The sequence below is a fragment of the Eleginops maclovinus genome, chromosome 13, assembly GCF_036324505.1.
Source record: "Eleginops maclovinus isolate JMC-PN-2008 ecotype Puerto Natales chromosome 13, JC_Emac_rtc_rv5, whole genome shotgun sequence".
NCBI classification, from domain to species: domain Eukaryota; kingdom Metazoa; phylum Chordata; class Actinopteri; order Perciformes; family Eleginopidae; genus Eleginops; species Eleginops maclovinus.
The window spans coordinates 14,933,131-14,950,361 of record NC_086361.1 but is presented as its reverse complement, the minus strand read 5'-3'; the positions used below and the strand labels follow the sequence as shown (position 1 = coordinate 14,950,361).

At 41.5% G+C, this 17,231-nt stretch overlaps 1 protein-coding gene across 2 annotated transcripts; it reads left to right on the top strand.

Annotated features, from left to right (window-relative positions):
- Positions 1 to 1,615: 1,615 nt before the first annotated feature.
- LOC134874572 (zinc finger protein 385D-like) lies at positions 1,616 to 14,488 on the top strand. Of its 2 annotated transcripts, none has more exons than XM_063898620.1 (8): positions 1,616 to 1,816; positions 3,902 to 4,016; positions 9,298 to 9,405; positions 9,751 to 9,919; positions 11,367 to 11,618; positions 11,707 to 11,888; positions 13,252 to 13,353; positions 13,726 to 14,488. In XM_063898620.1, the coding sequence occupies exons 3-8, from the start codon at positions 9,298 to 9,300 to the stop codon at positions 13,966 to 13,968; spliced, it is 1,056 nt and encodes a 351-aa protein (XP_063754690.1). In that variant the 5' UTR covers positions 1,616 to 1,816; positions 3,902 to 4,016; the 3' UTR covers positions 13,969 to 14,488. The 2 variants fall into 2 exon arrangements, with proteins under 2 accessions (XP_063754690.1, XP_063754691.1); XM_063898621.1 differs by having other exon boundaries at positions 1,696 to 1,816; positions 3,898 to 4,016.
- The last annotated feature ends 2,743 nt before the right edge of the window (positions 14,489 to 17,231 follow it).

Genomic DNA, 17,231 nt, shown 5'->3' with positions numbered 1-17,231 from the left:
ATATACCTCAGTTGCCATGACAGCTACAGTGATTGTATGCGACTATGCGATGCTAAACGGTTGCAGGTGTAAATGGATGCAGTGAACTATTATTCGAATGCTGCATTTAGCCCCCTGAAACCTGAAACCACAAAAACAATGCATGATGGCATTGTCATTAATATATTATCTCCAGTGTGGCAGCTGAGCTTCCCACTGAGTGTACAGTATGTTTAAGTGATGACATCTGGAGAGTAGGAGACAGTCATGACACTTGACTTTTGAAGCCTCGCTAACTGAAAAACTATCAACCCAGAAATTATGTCCAAAATGTTTACACGCAGACAGTATTTAGAATATAAAACACTGATCTTCCAAACTCTGAGTACAACTTTTCAGCTTTTCCTTTGAGTGAGGAAAAAAGGCGATGATACCACCCAGCCCCTAAAATATGCTCTGCTCTTTCTCAAAAGAACACAAAACGTCTGGCAATACAATAAGTGACAAAATGGGTGTTAAATTGAGTTTATGAGTCGATATTTCCATGTGTGTATTTTTCTCCTGCTAAGCTTTTGTTCCATGTGGCTTGTGGATGGAGGTGCAGCCAGATGACAGGTCTAAGCCAGGAGCGTGAAGATACCATGGTAGTTTTTACATATGCACTTCACTTCTTGTTCCACTGAATCATTTCACTGGAGTGGAGCCTCAAGCTAGCCATTCCACTTTATGGTTTTGTTGTGTAGGTCTTTGCGGTGAGGGCTCCACTTTTTAATCAGAAATATGCATTCAAATGCTTCCTCGGCTCCATAACACAGAGTTAGTGTGTGTGCATTTTTAGGGGAACAGTTGTTGAATTGACAGATTTCCAGTGCTAAATCTCACTGGAGTTGTAGATTGTGGGAAAACACATGTTGTTGTACACTTTCCTGCCAAGGGGGTAACGGGGGACAAGAAAGTTGAGTTCAGGTCACTACCAAGAGATACAGTAAATCTAAACTCTGTGGATGTCTGCATGTGTGCAACACAAAATACAGATGTATACACGAAGAGCCCTTTGCCTGTGAGTGCATGCATATACAGTATGCATAGGCCTGCATACAAGCGTGACAGCCTGTGATGTTTTTAGCTGTTGTTATGTATCGTGTGTAGTTTCTTCTCTACCAAGTGAAAGCTCCGAGATACATCTAAATATATCACAGGCCCGGGAGGAAAGCAAGGATGGGAAAACATTTACTGAAGCAAAAGAAGAGCGGGAAGCTCCTTCCAGAGACAGCTGCCCCGGAGGGAACCTGCAAACAGGAGTCACCCTGTGAGCAAGGATTTCCCCTCATTGTTCCAAGCATGCAGGTTTGTTTTTGATATTACCTGAAAAAAACTGAACAAGCTGTTAAAGATAAGACGACCTGTTTTATTTTGATGTGGTGTTATATTGAGTTTGTATGAAACCCAAGTAGGCTGCTTGCTCTGTAGCATTGAAGGTTGCTCGAACCCAGGGTGGTACTGCAAACTCATTAAGGTCATTTCCGTCTGTTTACAGAATTCAAAACAGATTTCTGGAAGATGTAGATACAGGAGCATGCTTGTACACGAATGGCGAAGATGTGATGAAGAGGAGGAGGAGGAGGTAGAGGAGGAGGAAGAAGAGGAGTGGGCGGGTAGTAAGGAGGAGGAGGGAATCCAGATGGGAAGGAGCAGAATAGGCGCCGCAGGAGAGAGATAGAGAGGGGAGACAGGCTGTGGAGGAGAAGACGCAAAGCTTCATCTCTGCCTGGAGATGAGAAATACTTTTATCTCACACTGAACTGTCGGATTTCACCTGTTGCTGCCATGTATTTTGGTACGTAAACCATACGTTTTCATCTCAAGAGTTGTTTGTTAATATATCGCAGCGGAGTCACTTGTTGCTATGTTGAGATGGATGTGAGCTTTGTGAAGTCAGTCACCTGCACAGCGGAGCACACAGTGATCGTGCAGTTCACTCAACACAGATTTAAAAGACAACATTATGGTCTGGGCTTGTGTCATGGAGCGTTTATATATTTTTTGCATTCCTCATGAGAAATAACAGCAGCATATAATGCCAGTTCTTCAAAACAAGTGAGACGGCATTTAAGTATAATAGCAGAAAAGCTTGATAGGAATGATTCTGTTGCATGCATGTCTGGTGAATGCCTAATTTCTGATATAATTATAGGAAATTAGCTGTGCGTGAACAAAGTAAGAGAAATAGTTTTTACATTTTTTAATATTCAAAGTTAAATGATATTTAATTGTGACAGATTGTACTTTTAAGTTGTTGTTTTTAAAATCATAATGTAGATCTTTATCAGTTGTAAGTAAGTAAGGAACAAGTAAGGACAACTCTCCACGTGCCGAAAAAGTCTGTTGTCATTACTTGGACCGCTGCTCAAAGGGGTTGAAAGAATGAGAGTGATTGTCCCAGCCCTGATTTTAAATATGGTGAAGTATTGTTTCTGATTCCACACTGTATCCAGCGGTGCCACCTGTGTTAAGCGCCCAGTAGCCTGAGCTCACTTTGCGATCTGCAAAAGTAATGACAGCTGCTGATTTTGAGCACAGACAGGATGGACACCTTTAGTATCTGAAACATGAAGCATCATTAATAACATGGTGAACCAAACAGTGGATGGAAATCAATGCACTGTATGTGTGAAGCTTTACGTTTATTTCTTTGCCGTTTTGGGCAAGCAGTTGAATCCTCAATCATATGGATGATAGTGTTAATCCTGCTGTCATTTTATTCCCGTGAAAAGTTAAGTATTGTTAACGTTATTGTGATTCACGAGTGCATGTAAGGCATTGCGCGCATGACTTCATTCAGGACAGCCCCCTTACTGAAAAGGCGTTCCCGGGCAGTGGCGGTTCTAGACCAGTCTTACTGGGGGGCCCGCTAGTGCCAGCTATTTTATGAGAGGGGAACGTTTAATGTCAGAGACAGGTTTCAAGATTTCAAGATTTTTAATTCAGAGTAAAATCATAACCCACAAAAAAACCATTAAATACCATTGGTGTTGGTTTTAGTAACCTACATTTAGTGAATGACTTAGTTACAGTTATATTTTATGATATTATTTAAAAGAAACATTACTTCTATTTTCGAGGCTACAACACAGTCTGTATTATCAATATTGAATAGCCCATTTTCCCATGCATGCAAAAGCAAATACACAAGACCGAGGTCAAGACACTTACAGCGTGACGTCGAGTATGATTTCAGCTTGTTAACGACAATCAGGCTAATGGCAGAGCGGATGGGTGTGTGTCCTGATTTTGATTATTATGATTGCACATGCGGGCTGGTCCTGCATCAAACTGTAATCAAGCTCAAAGTTCACTCACAAACTGCCACAATAAGGACTTAGTGACACAAACAAGAAGCTTATCACATGGCACTTTCAGTAATGACCTCTTTACCACAACTGTGTGTGTGTGTGTGTGTGTGTGTGTGTGTGTGTGTGTGTGTGTGTGTGTGTGTGTGTGTGTGTGTGTGTGTGTGTGTGTGTGTGTGTGTGTGTGTGTGTGTGTGTGTGTGTGTGTGTGTGTGTGTGAGTGTGTGAGAGAGAGTGTTTGAGTGAGAGTAAAGGCACATTCGGCCCAATGAGTAGATCTGAGACTGAGACTTTTTTTCCTAGCCTCCTTAAAATTTCTGGCATATTTTCAGTGTTTTCTATGTTAATATGCACATTCTCTGAGAAATATAAATGAAATAAATGCAGGAAACGGAGGGGAAAACACTTAGTTCTGCCAATCTTAAACAAACAATACAATCAGACAAGTTCCTGAGCATATAATCTCACAGCAAAGAGTGTCTTCATCTCGTTTTCTGTGGTGCACTCACTTTCATCTTTGTATAACTCTATTGAATCTTTCCCCCTTATGTTCCCGTCTCCTCCCCAGGTAGTGTGTGTCACAGTGCTCTGCTGCCGCTGGCCCACCCCACGCTGGGCAGGACGCAGCATCCCTCCCCGGACCCGAAGCCCCTCCTCCCCTTCCACCTGCTGCCTCGATTCACTGATGTGAGTATACTGTCAGTAACCGTAGTTGTCAAGGCAACAACACTCTCACAAACGGTGCCTTTTAATAAAGGAAAAAATTACAATAACCAGCTAATTGTTCACTTTATGATGCGGATTTCTGCTGCAAGTGGTTGGGTTTACAGATGCATGAGAAAGCTGCCTACACCTTTCCAAATATATCACCTCTGATGCAGAGAGCTGTGACATTTCCACACAACCCGGGGAGGGGGTGGGAGCAGATTCCTTGATATTCCTCACACAGCATCTCTTGGAGATGTCTGTCCCGGTGTTTGTGAAGGGGGAAAGAGAAGAGAAACAAAGCCAAAGTTCAAGCCCCAGAAGAAAGGGTGGGCTGACGTCAACATGGAGATTTATGTCTCGATGTACTCCTGGCTGAATGCATGACATAATATTCCTGCCCGGAATCAGTCATAATCAGATTTATTAACAATACAAAATAAATTCTCACACCTCTATTTGTTGCAAGTACATGCAGCCAAGAAAACATGATGTGTGTTTTTGTCCTCACACCTCGCTCATACCAAACCTTTTACAAAACCTAAACTTGACTTGATGTTGCGATTACTCATAGGCCCATCAGTAAGTCTAGCCAAATACCCACTCCGAAGCAAAATTGACTTTTCTGGTTTTGTTACTCCCTTCTCATGACTTTGGTCTTGATTTTAAACAGTGATTTTCTCTTTAATGTTAAGAAGAGAGATATAAGAAAGACATATTGAGTGTGTCAAAGAAGAGATGATTTGGTGTAAAGTGAAGCTAAAAGTTTGCTGTTAATCTTTTCTCTCCGTCTGTTTCAAAAAGCCATTCTGCCACCTGAGGAGGTATGAGCCCCCTCCATTTGTCTCCTTCCCTGGCTTTCTCCTGCCTTCACATCCTTTCACTTCCTTGCATTTCTCTTGCTCTATCACCTGCTTCACTTCTGCCCTTCAGAGTTTTCAACCTCTCGTTTCCCAATCACTGAACATCCTCTTCCCCACTTTCTAAAAACGAAAAGAAAAAAGAAAAAAAGAAAACCTTAATTTCCCCCTTTGTCCTCTTCAAGGTACACCCTTTTCTAAAATGACAATCTAACCGGTGAGTCATTTTCATTTGATTCCAGTTCCACTTCCTCTCTCCAGACAAATGTCTCTTGTAAAAAGTGGCTACCATTTACAATGCATGGAATTGAATTGGTTGCTTTTAACATAAGGAAGTTGAATACGTGTTGGCCAATGTTCAAATTTAGAGCCTGCCACCTTTACAGAGGGCTACAACCTTTATTTTCTTATAAATCATTCTGTTTACTTTTTGCCCAAATTATTGTATTCAGTGTCAATCACTCAACACCCCAACATATTTACTTTACAATCATATAGGACTAAGAAAAGCAGTGTTGTTTTTGATTAATCCATTTTGTGAAAGACTCATTGCATGAGAGGAATGTTGCCCTTAAAACATGTCAAACTAAAAATGTCGTTATTTATTTTACAAAATGTCTTTGAAATGTATAAAGCGATGGGATTGACACCAATCTCCATGTGGTAGTTTCTCATAAATGTCATCTCTGTCTATCAATTGGCTAACCATTTCAGCTCTACTGCGTTTATTAAAGAACACCATAGAAATGTTCAGTTTCATTATTTTGATTTAAATATTGTATTATAGAAACCTACAGTAGCACTTAATATGCAAAACAACCAACAGAAAGAAGCTTAATGTGGTTTATTCGGCGTGATGGAAAGCTTAGAATAATGTAAAGGGAAACTTCTCCCTGCTCTGGTTTGAACCTGTGGGCGTTAAGTGTTAAGTGGGCACACAGCTGGACTCTGGCTGCCTTTGTCATGCCATGTGTGTTTTTTATATGTGTGTTTTGTGTGTGTCCGCCTCTGTCAAATGCTGCATTAGTTTGGTGCCCACATGGGTTGTCGTGGTTACAAGATTGTGTGTGTGTGTGTGTGTAGATGTTTGTCGTGAGGCAGTGATCCAAACTGGGACTTCAGTGACTAGTTGGCTTATCGTTTGACAGAATTGGAAACGAATAAGTGCTTTTGTTTCCAGGCTAATAATTTAAATAACAAGGAACAGCCTGCCATTTTATCAGTGTTTGACGTCATGCTGTGTACACAATGTAAATCCAGGAACATTCATCATTATAAATGTTGAGGCTCTTGACTGCACTCCAGGTAAAAGTCTGCTTTACTTCACCCGGCCATATGTTGCAGCAATAACTCCATGGAGCTGAGCTTATTTGACACGCCACCACTTGATTAATACTGAGGCTCTGATGCATGGGCTCCTGGTTGTGTTAAAAAATGGGAGATACCAATGCAAGATACATAACTGCAGGGGGAGATGGGAGTTCTCCCCTAGATTGAAGAATTTATTGCATTTCTACACCACCTAACTTCTTGGCGTAACCCTCTGCTACATTCCAAATGATAAAATTCACATGGAAATACAAAATATTAAAAGCCACATTAATCTTAATAATATTTGAGTCTACTCCTATCCCACATCCAATTAAAGATTGACTAACATTAAGTGGGCTGGCTACAAAGTTACCTAACCTTGATTTGCGTAAATCCTGCTTTTAGGGGTAATTCAGCTTAAGTTTGTCTGGTGACAAGAGGGCCAAGCCGGCTAATTTAACTCCTGCTATTCCATCTTTTCCTAGAAGTTTCTTTTTTTTATGCAGTTAAGATAAATAGCAGGTTTCTTATAAATAGTAAATAGTCAGGCTGTAAAATGTTTCCACTGAACCAACCCTAAAGGGTGATGCGTGTTCATTCAGTTTCTGAAAATAGTAAAAATGATCATTACACATATTGTATAATTATAATGATGTGGTGTTGTAGCCTACATGATGATTCATTTCTTATAAGACAAAAAATGATGTATAAAATTGAGTGGGGATGCATTTGCTCCACTTGCTCCATCGATCGAGGACCTAGGATGTGGTTCATTTACTGTACCATCCACTGAATGTACTGCTTATTTTGCTTCTGATGTCACATTGAGCAGAGAGGGTATAAAGAGAAATGATACTGACAGCTTGGATGAAGCAGGTGATCTAGTGTATATACAGAAGAAAGAAAAAAGAGGCGATGAGTAAGAACGTTGAAATGATTTCGCCACAGGTGCAACTCCACCCCAGAGCGCAGAGTGGGAGTGAAGGGTAACAGACTGAGTCCTCTGGGAGGCAGGAAGGTGACTTTGATCAAACGGAGACGAGAGGGAGCAGTAGAGAGTTCAGAGGGGAGCAGATGGAGGGGTGAAGTGAGGAATGTGTTCTGGAAGGTCAGCTGGTGCTACAGGAAGGAGCCTTATGGGCTCAGGAGGGAGGGAGGGAGGGAGGGAGGGAGGGAGGGAGGGAGGGAGGCCTTTACTGGTGTTAAAATGTTCAGTCTAATTCAGAAGTCACACTCACATGACATTAATGTTGTTTTCAAGTGTTGCAATGTACACATGTATTAGATGTCATGGTCATCTAGTTAAGGATTTCTTACTGTTTATGATTTCATGGATTGTATTTTGAATATAAGTATACCCTAGAGAAAAATAAGTGTTTGTTATAAGTGTGTTGCTTGAGTTTTGCATAGACAAACAGCTGCAGGGAAAGAGAGCGAAAGATAAGAGAGCAGTGTCTGCAGAGATGCATTCCAGTGTAGCAGAGTGATGATTAAAGGAAATGAACACACACATACACACACACACACACACACACACACACACACACACACACACACACACACACACACACACACACACACACACACACACACACACACACACACACTCACCCATACAAACTTCAAGACAGATTTTGTTGCGTTTTGAAAGTTAGAAGAGAAACATGATTCATCTTTGCCACAAAAGGAAGAAGCTTAATCTCCAGTGCAGTGCTTCAGTATATTCACAGCTGGCAAGCACAAAACAACGTATGCATTTTTATATCACCTTTATCCAGATTTCCATAAAGCCTCCCCTGGTTGTGGCTGGTTGTATGGCTACCTATATTTCATCACGAGTAATAGGTTTGTTTTGCTCCACAAGGGCCAGTTGGGTTTTATTGCGTTGAGTATATGTGCTCAACAAACCTCCCAGTAAGTAATGTCCAGAGGTGCGCGCACACACACACACACACACACACACACACACACACACACACACACACACACACACACACACACACACACACACACACACACACACACACACACACACACGTTAGTTAGTTAGTTGATTTTTGTCTGTTCATGTTGTCCTAATCCTTTAGGATTACACAACACATGATTTTAAAACTATAGTTGTCTGTGAACTGTGACATGCGTTCTCCTTGTGAGGGATTTCTAAACCTCATTCATTCTAACTGTGTGTGTAGAAAGAGCATCGGCAGGATCAGAGTATTTTCTTGGAAAGGAGTTGGGTGAGGCTTTGGTTTCCAGCATGGAGCACTCACCCCCTGTAGGTTTGAAAGGTGCCTGTAAAATGTTTATAGTTTGCTCCATCATAGAGAGCGAAGGCCGTGGTCAGCTGGGATTCAGGGTGGTCACATTGGACATAGTTACATGTTTTTGTGTGGAAAATAAAATCATCAGGACATTGGGCCTTTGACTGTTTTGCTGCTCATGCTACAGTATGTTGCTCTTATCTTATCATCTTATGCTTCATTTTGTTATGTAAGTACAGCATCAGGGAGGCAATAAGTGGGCAAAGATAAAGTGGATCTGACCAACGAAAGAGCAGGAAGCTTGTGAATCTAAATTTCAAAAAAGAAATGTTTTTTAAATGGTGTTTGGAACATGTTTCATGTTGAACAGTTTTATGTTAGGATGTATATACTTTTGTTCATGTCATGTAATAAAATAAAATGGATCTTCTCCACGCTGAACACAGCCTCATGTTGTGCACAAGGGAGTAAACTAAGAGTCTCTGACTGCCACCTTATCCCATAAACAGGTGTTGACTGTTTCACAGTTACTTTAAACCTGTTGGGGTTAGTCAAGGTTGAGCCTCAGTGCAGGGCACGTCATTTACACACTCTGTTGTGTTCATGCATGACTGGGTGCCAGACAAGTCACTCCCTCATTCACCTCCTTCTTACAACCCCCACCTCTAACCTTACATATTATAAATCTGTGTTTTTCTCGAAGGGACTACATTTACTTGCAGACAGCATGTCATTAACACCTCAGGTGATCCATTTCACCACCTAATAAGTCTTGCATTTCACAACCTTAAACCAGTCATGACCCTGAAGTTACGCTCTCCTTTGTTGCAGATGGATCACCTACATAAAGCTCTGATTGGCCCTGGCTTCGGCCTTACATCGCCGCTGAAGAGGAAGCCCAGTTCCTGTGGAGTCTGTCGACTGAGGTTCAACTCTGAGGTGGGCGTTGTCGTGTGGGAAACACAAACTTTGATTGTTTTTCTTTCAGGGTAATTTTATTTCTCACACACACCCTTACATGACAGTTGAACACTTAGTAAGCCTCCACGTAGGTAAAACCGCCCCCATTTCATAACTGGGGGAGATGAGCACACCACTCACTTGTTTGACCTTTGCAATCACCACTCCTGTTTCTAATACAATAAAAACGTATATAAAGCACCTGTCACTCAAGAAGTTAAAGCAGCTTCTAAAACTCTGTGCTTTATATACTGTAATGTTCTCATAGCTAAAGAAATGTCTGTAGTTACTTTATATCTTCTTGTTTTGCTGTTGTGTGCACAGGCGCAGGCGTCTTCTCATTATGTTGGCACCAAACATGCTAAAAGGCTGAAAACGATGGACGCCCCCGATTCAAAGATCGGGAACTCTGAACCAGTCGCCACGGAAACCACTTTGCAAATCCTCCCATCAACCTGCTCCCAGCCCTTCAGCTCTGACAAAATATCAGGAGGTGCGTGTCTACATGCTTCTCCTGTGTGTGCGTGTGTGTGTGTGTGTGTGTGTGTGTGTGTGTGTGTGTGTGTGTGTGTGTGTGTGTGTGTGTGTGTGTGTGTGTGTGTGTGTGTGTGTGTGTGAGTGAGTGTGTTTGTGAGTGTGTGTGTGTATGTTTGCAGGAATCAAATGTATGACAGACTCAGATGTAAAGCTCAAACCTCCTCTTCGCAGTCACGACTTCAATCCTTTGATGTGATAAACCCCCTGCTGCTTTGGGTATCACAGTGAACAGATTAAAGGTTGAGCATCATCCTGCGCTGCTTCTTCATATCTACATTTACTGACCTTTTGAATGGCCTCCAGAGATAACAAAAACACATTCAATATTCTCACATGATGAGTGGGTAACTGAACTGTGCATGTGAGGACCTGTGTGCCAGGAAATGTGTTGGTATTAAGCGTGGAGGTGTGTCAAAGCAACACGTCTGTGTCTGCCAGTCCTGATGTGCTACTCTTGCATGTGTGTGGGCGTTGCAGAATGAAAACAATACATTTCGCTGCAAGCCGAAAAGCAAAACGACTGAAGAATTGTACTTGACATCAACCATGTGAGAGTGTGTTTGAAGAGTGAGAGAGTAAGTGATCATTGCCAGTTTGGATTTGGTTTCAGGCAGGTGGATGAGACGGCATGAGGGCTTTTTGAAGAATACTCCAGCAAACAGCCTCTTCAAGTGGGGGAGTCACTGGTAACAAACAGACACCCACTCAGGGAGGCAGAGCTAATCATTGTTATTAGCAAAGACTGAATCCTTAAATCAGCACAGGTTCCTCCAGGGAATGTAACAAGTCAGTATCACTAAAGATAATGGAGCCAAATCATTTCTATAGAAAACTGTGAGTTTAAGTGCTGGCAGGCAGATCCTCTGGGAATTCATTGATTATTAGTTTGATTAAAGAGGTTGATAGCACTCATAATCACCTGTAGCCTGGTGAGGTTTTATCTGTGTCTCTGAGCATGTCATGAAATAGCTGCTTCTTATTGTAAGCAGTAAGAGTTCAGGAATATATATATATTTTTTAATGGCTGATACCTGAGGCATTATATTTTCTGTCTGTCTGTCTGTCTGTCTGTCTGTCTGTCTGTCTGTCTGTCTGTCTGTCTGTCTGTCTGTCTGTCTGTCTGTCTGTCTGTCTGTCTGTCTGTCTGTCTTTTTAGATTTGGCACTACCTCCACTTGGATGCGAAGATGAATTGATTTAATTTTTGTGGTCAATCAGGTTTTTGGCCACAACCCAAGAATTAATACTCTAATTGTTTCACACAGATTTATAATATGATTGAAGTGATGACGTTTTCGACAGACATGGGTGTGGTATGCAAATGCTCTGGCTGGCAGATGTTATTCTTGTTGTTTCTCACCATACTTACACATATCTTTATGTATCTTGTCTTGTTTATTTCAGATCCCTTACCCCCAAACCCTACCTCAGAGATTTCACCATTGAGCAGTGCCCCCGCTGAAACTGTGAATCCGCTTTCTGACCCCTCCCTGTCGCCCAGCCCTACATCACCAGACAAGGAGACACAAAGAGACGGAGAGGCAGACGTGGCTCCAGAGGGGGAAACAGAAGAAGAGAAAGCTATACGTCTTCTCTACTGCTCTCTCTGCAAGGTCGCAGTGAACTCTGCCTCGCAGCTGCTGGCCCACAACAGTGGTGAGAAACTGCAGCCGCTGCCGTAGTCAAGCTCAGCCTGCTCGTGCTATGTTTGATGCTGTATTGATGTGACTTTATGTCTGCTCAGGCACTAAGCACAAAACAATGCTGGAGGCAAGGAGTGGGCATGGGGCCATCAAGTCTTTCCCGAGGGCTGGGGTCAAGACTAAGTTGGTCGTACTTCCTGACTTATCTACGGGACTCCAGAACAAAACTTTCCACTGTGAAATCTGCGATGTGCACGTCAACTCGGAGACTCAGCTCAAACAGGTCAGTTGCTGATGTCTTGTCAATGACAAAACTCAGAGGGGTTAGTCTCTATACTGATAAAAACAAACACAATCCAGTACAGAGAGCAGTTTAGGCACAAGGTGACATATGGGATGGAAACCTCCAAATGTCAGACATACATTTTACTATTATATCAGGCTATATATTGCATTGACATCCCTGGATTAGTGAGGTCATATTTTACTTAATTAATTCTTTTATAAATCTCAGTGCCAACGACAACATCCATTTGAGTGGGCAGGAGATGATTAAAGAGACAGGAAATAAGAAAAAACGAAATACTGCTACACACATTTATATTTATTTCTTGGACTTTCCACTAGTCTTTGGTTTCCTCATAATTTTTGGTGAAAAGGAAACATGTGAGAAGTTCAAAGGGGAACTGAAAACATCTCGTAGACATGTGAAACTTGAAAAGAGGTGCTACGTACACACTGCTTTTGCTGAAAAGGTCAGAAGCCAATAATATTAGGATCCATTTGTTTAATCTTCACAATTTGTCTTTAAATGTAAAATCTAAACAGTAATTATAAATATAATGGTCAGATACATGTAGTGGAGAACAACAAAATATAAAGTAGCGTTACATTGGAGTGTTTTTGCATATGAAAATGTAAAAGTAAAAGTAGAAAGACCAACCAACTTAGTGTTGTTGCATTATTGCTCGAGCAGAATAAACACTTGGTGGCTGACAGAGAAACTGTCTCTTCACATTTCTCACTGCCTGATTCCTCTTGTGAAGATAAAGCTATGAAAAGGTCAGCTGTCGCACAGATTTGATCACTTTACCCATCAACCATTACAGAACGTCATTTCGGTACTCTGCATATTTTATTCCAATCACAGTTTGAACATCTCAGTTTGAACATCTCAAACCTGTCACTGCAGGTGAGATAAAATCACAGATCTCTAGTGATAATGCGTACAAAGTTACTGAGGCTTGTCTCTTTCCGCGACCATCTGAATGTGATGTTAGCATCTCTGTTCGTGATGGGAATGCACAGTGTGGGTCTGAGTGTGTAAAAGTAAACTTTGGCCAGGTGCTCATGCATATTTAGCAGTTCACCGCTGATTGCCTGGCCGTAGCCATCTGTTTGTGCTTGTCAATCAAATCAGAAAGACGCCCCCTCATGAATATTTTGTATCTCAAATTTGGAGCCAACAAAATATAGACATGCTACCCAAAATTGTCAAACTAGGAACTTTGATTAGGCTTTCTTTAATGTCCTCTTCTATGATTATTCAAATTTACCATCAACAGCAAATAGGTTTTCTTTCTTTGTTAATGCTGTCGCCTGAGTGTGCCTGGTTTTGATCTGCCTGTTTCTCTCCTTCATTGCAGCACATCAGCAGTAGAAGACACAAGGATAGGGCAGCAGGTAAACCAGCCAAGCCCAAGTTCAGCCCTTACACTCCGACCCAGCGTCACCAGAGTTTCCAAGCAGTGAGTACCTTGCTGTTGATTCATATGCTTTCAGCCCTCCTCATTGTGTTTGTGTGCACTAGTTGACTCTCCCTCTTCCAAGAAGCTCCACTCCCTACTTCAAATGAGGCCAATTCTCAGGTCTCTGGTTCTTATGTCTGAAATGTTGCAACCCAATGACAGTGTCTTAGGAGAAAAAGGCAGATCACGTTAGATAGAAGAGCAGATTCATGGAAAGATTGTTTGGCAGTAACTGGGACAGCCCAGTCCTCTACTGGCCAAGTAGCTGCTAAGACTTTATCTCCTTGTCCTTCTCTGGTTTCCTGCACAATTTCCTTTAGAAAGAAAAAACAACCTTGATTGCAACTTGTTTGTCTGTGTTTTCCCCCTCAGATTCATCTTGCTCTGTATAAGAACCCAGACTTGACCAAACCTTTGGCGTCCTGTCTCATACAACGTCAACTCTCTGTTGCCACTGCTGCCGCCATGGCAGCGCTGCCCCACTTCCCTCTCCACTCTGCCAGAAACTCGAGCCCCGCCCTGTTTCGGAGTCAGCCCCTCCCTCAGGCACTGATGCACTCAGCCCCTGGACCCATCTGTTCAACACACACACCGGTGCTGTTCTCTCCATACTGACCCCAATGTCTCAATCAGCCCTGAACTGCAGCTAAAAGCAGACTGAGACCTGAACAAGATGTGATATAAGACAGAGTTACTGTGCTCTACAAACAACAGCTACTGTGGGTGTTAAGGAGCAGGACTGAACATTATTTGCTCTGCCCAAACCATGAAGTGGACAAGGATAAAGTGTATACAAAAGCAGCAAATTAGAGAGTACTGTCTGATGTGAGCGTGTGTGTGAATATGTGTGAGTGCACACACAAATATAGCCATCATAAAAGTTTGTTGCACTACTGCTTCATCCTCTGTAATTCACATATTTTAAGATGCTGATAATGATATGACAATCAATAAAAAGCCCTTTTAAAATTGACATTTTGATTCAGTATAAGAAAGGTGTTTATGGTAAACTTCAATGATGTCTGTAAACGTGTGTTTGGCTGTGTAGAGTTGCATTTTAGTATGAATGGCAAGTAAAGCATAGTTGAATGAATATGGTTATTTTTTTCCAATAAAACTAAGTTGTGGATATTAATGTTTGATTCCAGAAAAATCATTTATTTAAGTGTCGATGCTCCTTTTTTATTCAATAAAAAGTCCAAAAACCTTTCAATGTAAGAATTTCATATAGTAATACATCTTTGTTCTATTACATAAGATGCATATGCTGTTACAAAAGTCTATACAAGTCTTTTCAGCTTTTTGCATACGTGTTCACCCATCACTGCCATCACCTCCGCCAAGACCCATAACTCTCTGCATTCAGACACACACTAAAGCCCATTTCATCCTCTTAACCACTTAGTAGCACGCAAAAATCTATACTTGGTCTTTATTCAGGTATTTCCAGAAAAAACTAAATGAAAAGGGTACATACCTAGACCATATACTTGGCTTCAGAGGACTTTGAAGAGTTTATAAGAGTACAGATAAACCATTGCTCTTTATCCCCTCCAGCTTCATTCTCTGAGATAAATCAAGGCAGGAATGTTCAGCCTGACTTTATTGTCTGTGTCTACCTGATGATGTTTGCTACTCTGCAGCCTCAAGCAATGTGTGGCTCAAATTGATAAGTGGTTCAAAAGAATGTGTACTGCTTCTCTTCAGGCATTGATGGGTTACTGTATAGAGATCAAATGTTCTCGTTTTTACCCAAAAACTTGAGACAGCTTCCACTGATGAGACTCCTAAGCTGATGTTAAGTGAATGATGGTTATTTTAACCTTTCTCTGAGGTCCAAGTCTTAACATACTTAATCAGGACAGGGGATGAGTGATCACTGCTTTTTCAACTTTCTACGACCTCTCAGACTATGTTTTTGTTATAGTCTTTCATCAGCCAACAGACACTAAACTGGAGTAATTAGTGAGATATTTTTTCTTCTGTCTCCAGCAGACGCTCCAAAGCAAATAATTCTACAGGCCAATTCAGAGAATTACATTCAAATCAATCACGGCTCCTGATAATCCTAGTTGTCACAGCAGTCATTACCATCACTATTCATTTTCTGGGGGGATGATTGTGAACATCTGTGTGTGGGATGCTCTTTTATCTGCAGTCTTTCAGAATCCAGACCTTCTCTGTCCTCTTTACTCCTTGGCTCATTTTCTCATCTTCCTTCATTGCCTTTTTTCTCCCTCACTTTTTGTCATCTTTCTTTCGTTATCTCACTTTACATTCCCGGTCACTCTCCCCATCGCCTTTCTGTCTCTCACTCTTTTAGCGAATTCGTGGCAGGCATGCACACATAAACATATGTCAGCAACAAAAAGTCTGTCTTGGCATCCACGGAATGTTTTATTCTCAGATACCTGGAGAGAGTACAAAGGTAAAACACAGTCTTTTGCATGCCACGTGAGGGCAGGTCACAGAGAAAAAGAACGTAACGAGCTCTTGGCGCGGGGATGCAGCATTTTGACTTCTGTATATAATAAAACAAAGGTGGTCATGGATAAGTGCAATCAGATACACTTAGATGACTGTTGGAAAAAAAATCTCTCTCTGAATCTCAACTGGAAAATAAAACTTAAAATCCAAGTACTTTGTTGGCATTCATATGAATGCATTATCAATTAAGTTCATTCAGTCAGCTCAAATGTATCACCAAAACACCATTATTATACTTTAAACACAGGAGAAAGAGTTAAGTTAAGGGATATAGCATAGTTTGAAATACCTGTAAAAGCTGGCCTTGGTAGCTGAGTTTCTCTGGCTCTAGTGGGTAGACAAAAGCTGAGTGGGCAGAGGGGAGCTGTGGCACAAGCACCATCTGTCTGGGTCAACACACATTAACAGTTGTCCAGATTTAAACTTTTAACAAACCTGTCAGTTCAAGTTCCTTCCGTAGCTATAGTTGCTCTTAGAGCAGCAGACAGGATTTGTTAATTCCCGGTGAGGCTTTGCGGCCCTGCGGAGGCAATGCAGTGGTATGGCATGGAGCAACAGATAAGTAAACGGAGGGGATGTAGGCTGTGAAGCAAATGGCTCAGCAGGGTTTTCAACAGCAGGCTGCATGGCATAATGACCGAGCTGCACCCCACAGAGAGCTGATTGTGTGTCTGGGTTTCTGTGCTGCTGTTTCAAAGGGATGTTGTGGTAAAAGCTACAGTTTGTTGGCAATGCAGTCCGACATTGCTGACACCCATAGAAGGAAAGATTGTCATATTATAGTTCCTCTTTAATACCGAAATGCATTATGGTATGTTCCACATATATCACTGCACTTTTCTAAATATCGTTTTTCTTAATTAGATGATCAATGTGTTGGTGTGGGTTTGAAAAGGCTTTTTGACGACTTGCAAATGAGAAGAACAGGTACCCTAACATGAGTAACAAGACTCTTGCATCTTTGCTATCTTGTGTCAAGGAGCATAAAGGGGATAACTTTATTCTGTTATCCTTGACATTTTTCATTGACGTGTGTGACCTTTATGAACTAAACAGTAAAACACATGCTAAGAAGGTAGGTGGCTTCCTGGTTTTCTGCCCCCTACCAATGAAGCATGATTAAACAAGACATATCTGTTTTCCTGAGCTGTTTCTGTCTTACAGGTTGCTTTTAAGAGGGTTGATTAAACAACCTTAGTTATGATTTCATTATCATAAATTGTCATTATGCCACCATACTCATATTTTCCATATTAAAAAGTAGGGCTGTATATTTTTGGCCACAGCTGAAGCGAGTGCACAGATTAGAGTTAATTCTTTTCATCTGGTAGAAAAGCAGATGATCTTTTCATTGGCCAGTCAGACCGTCTGGCTAGTGATGAGTGAGCTAG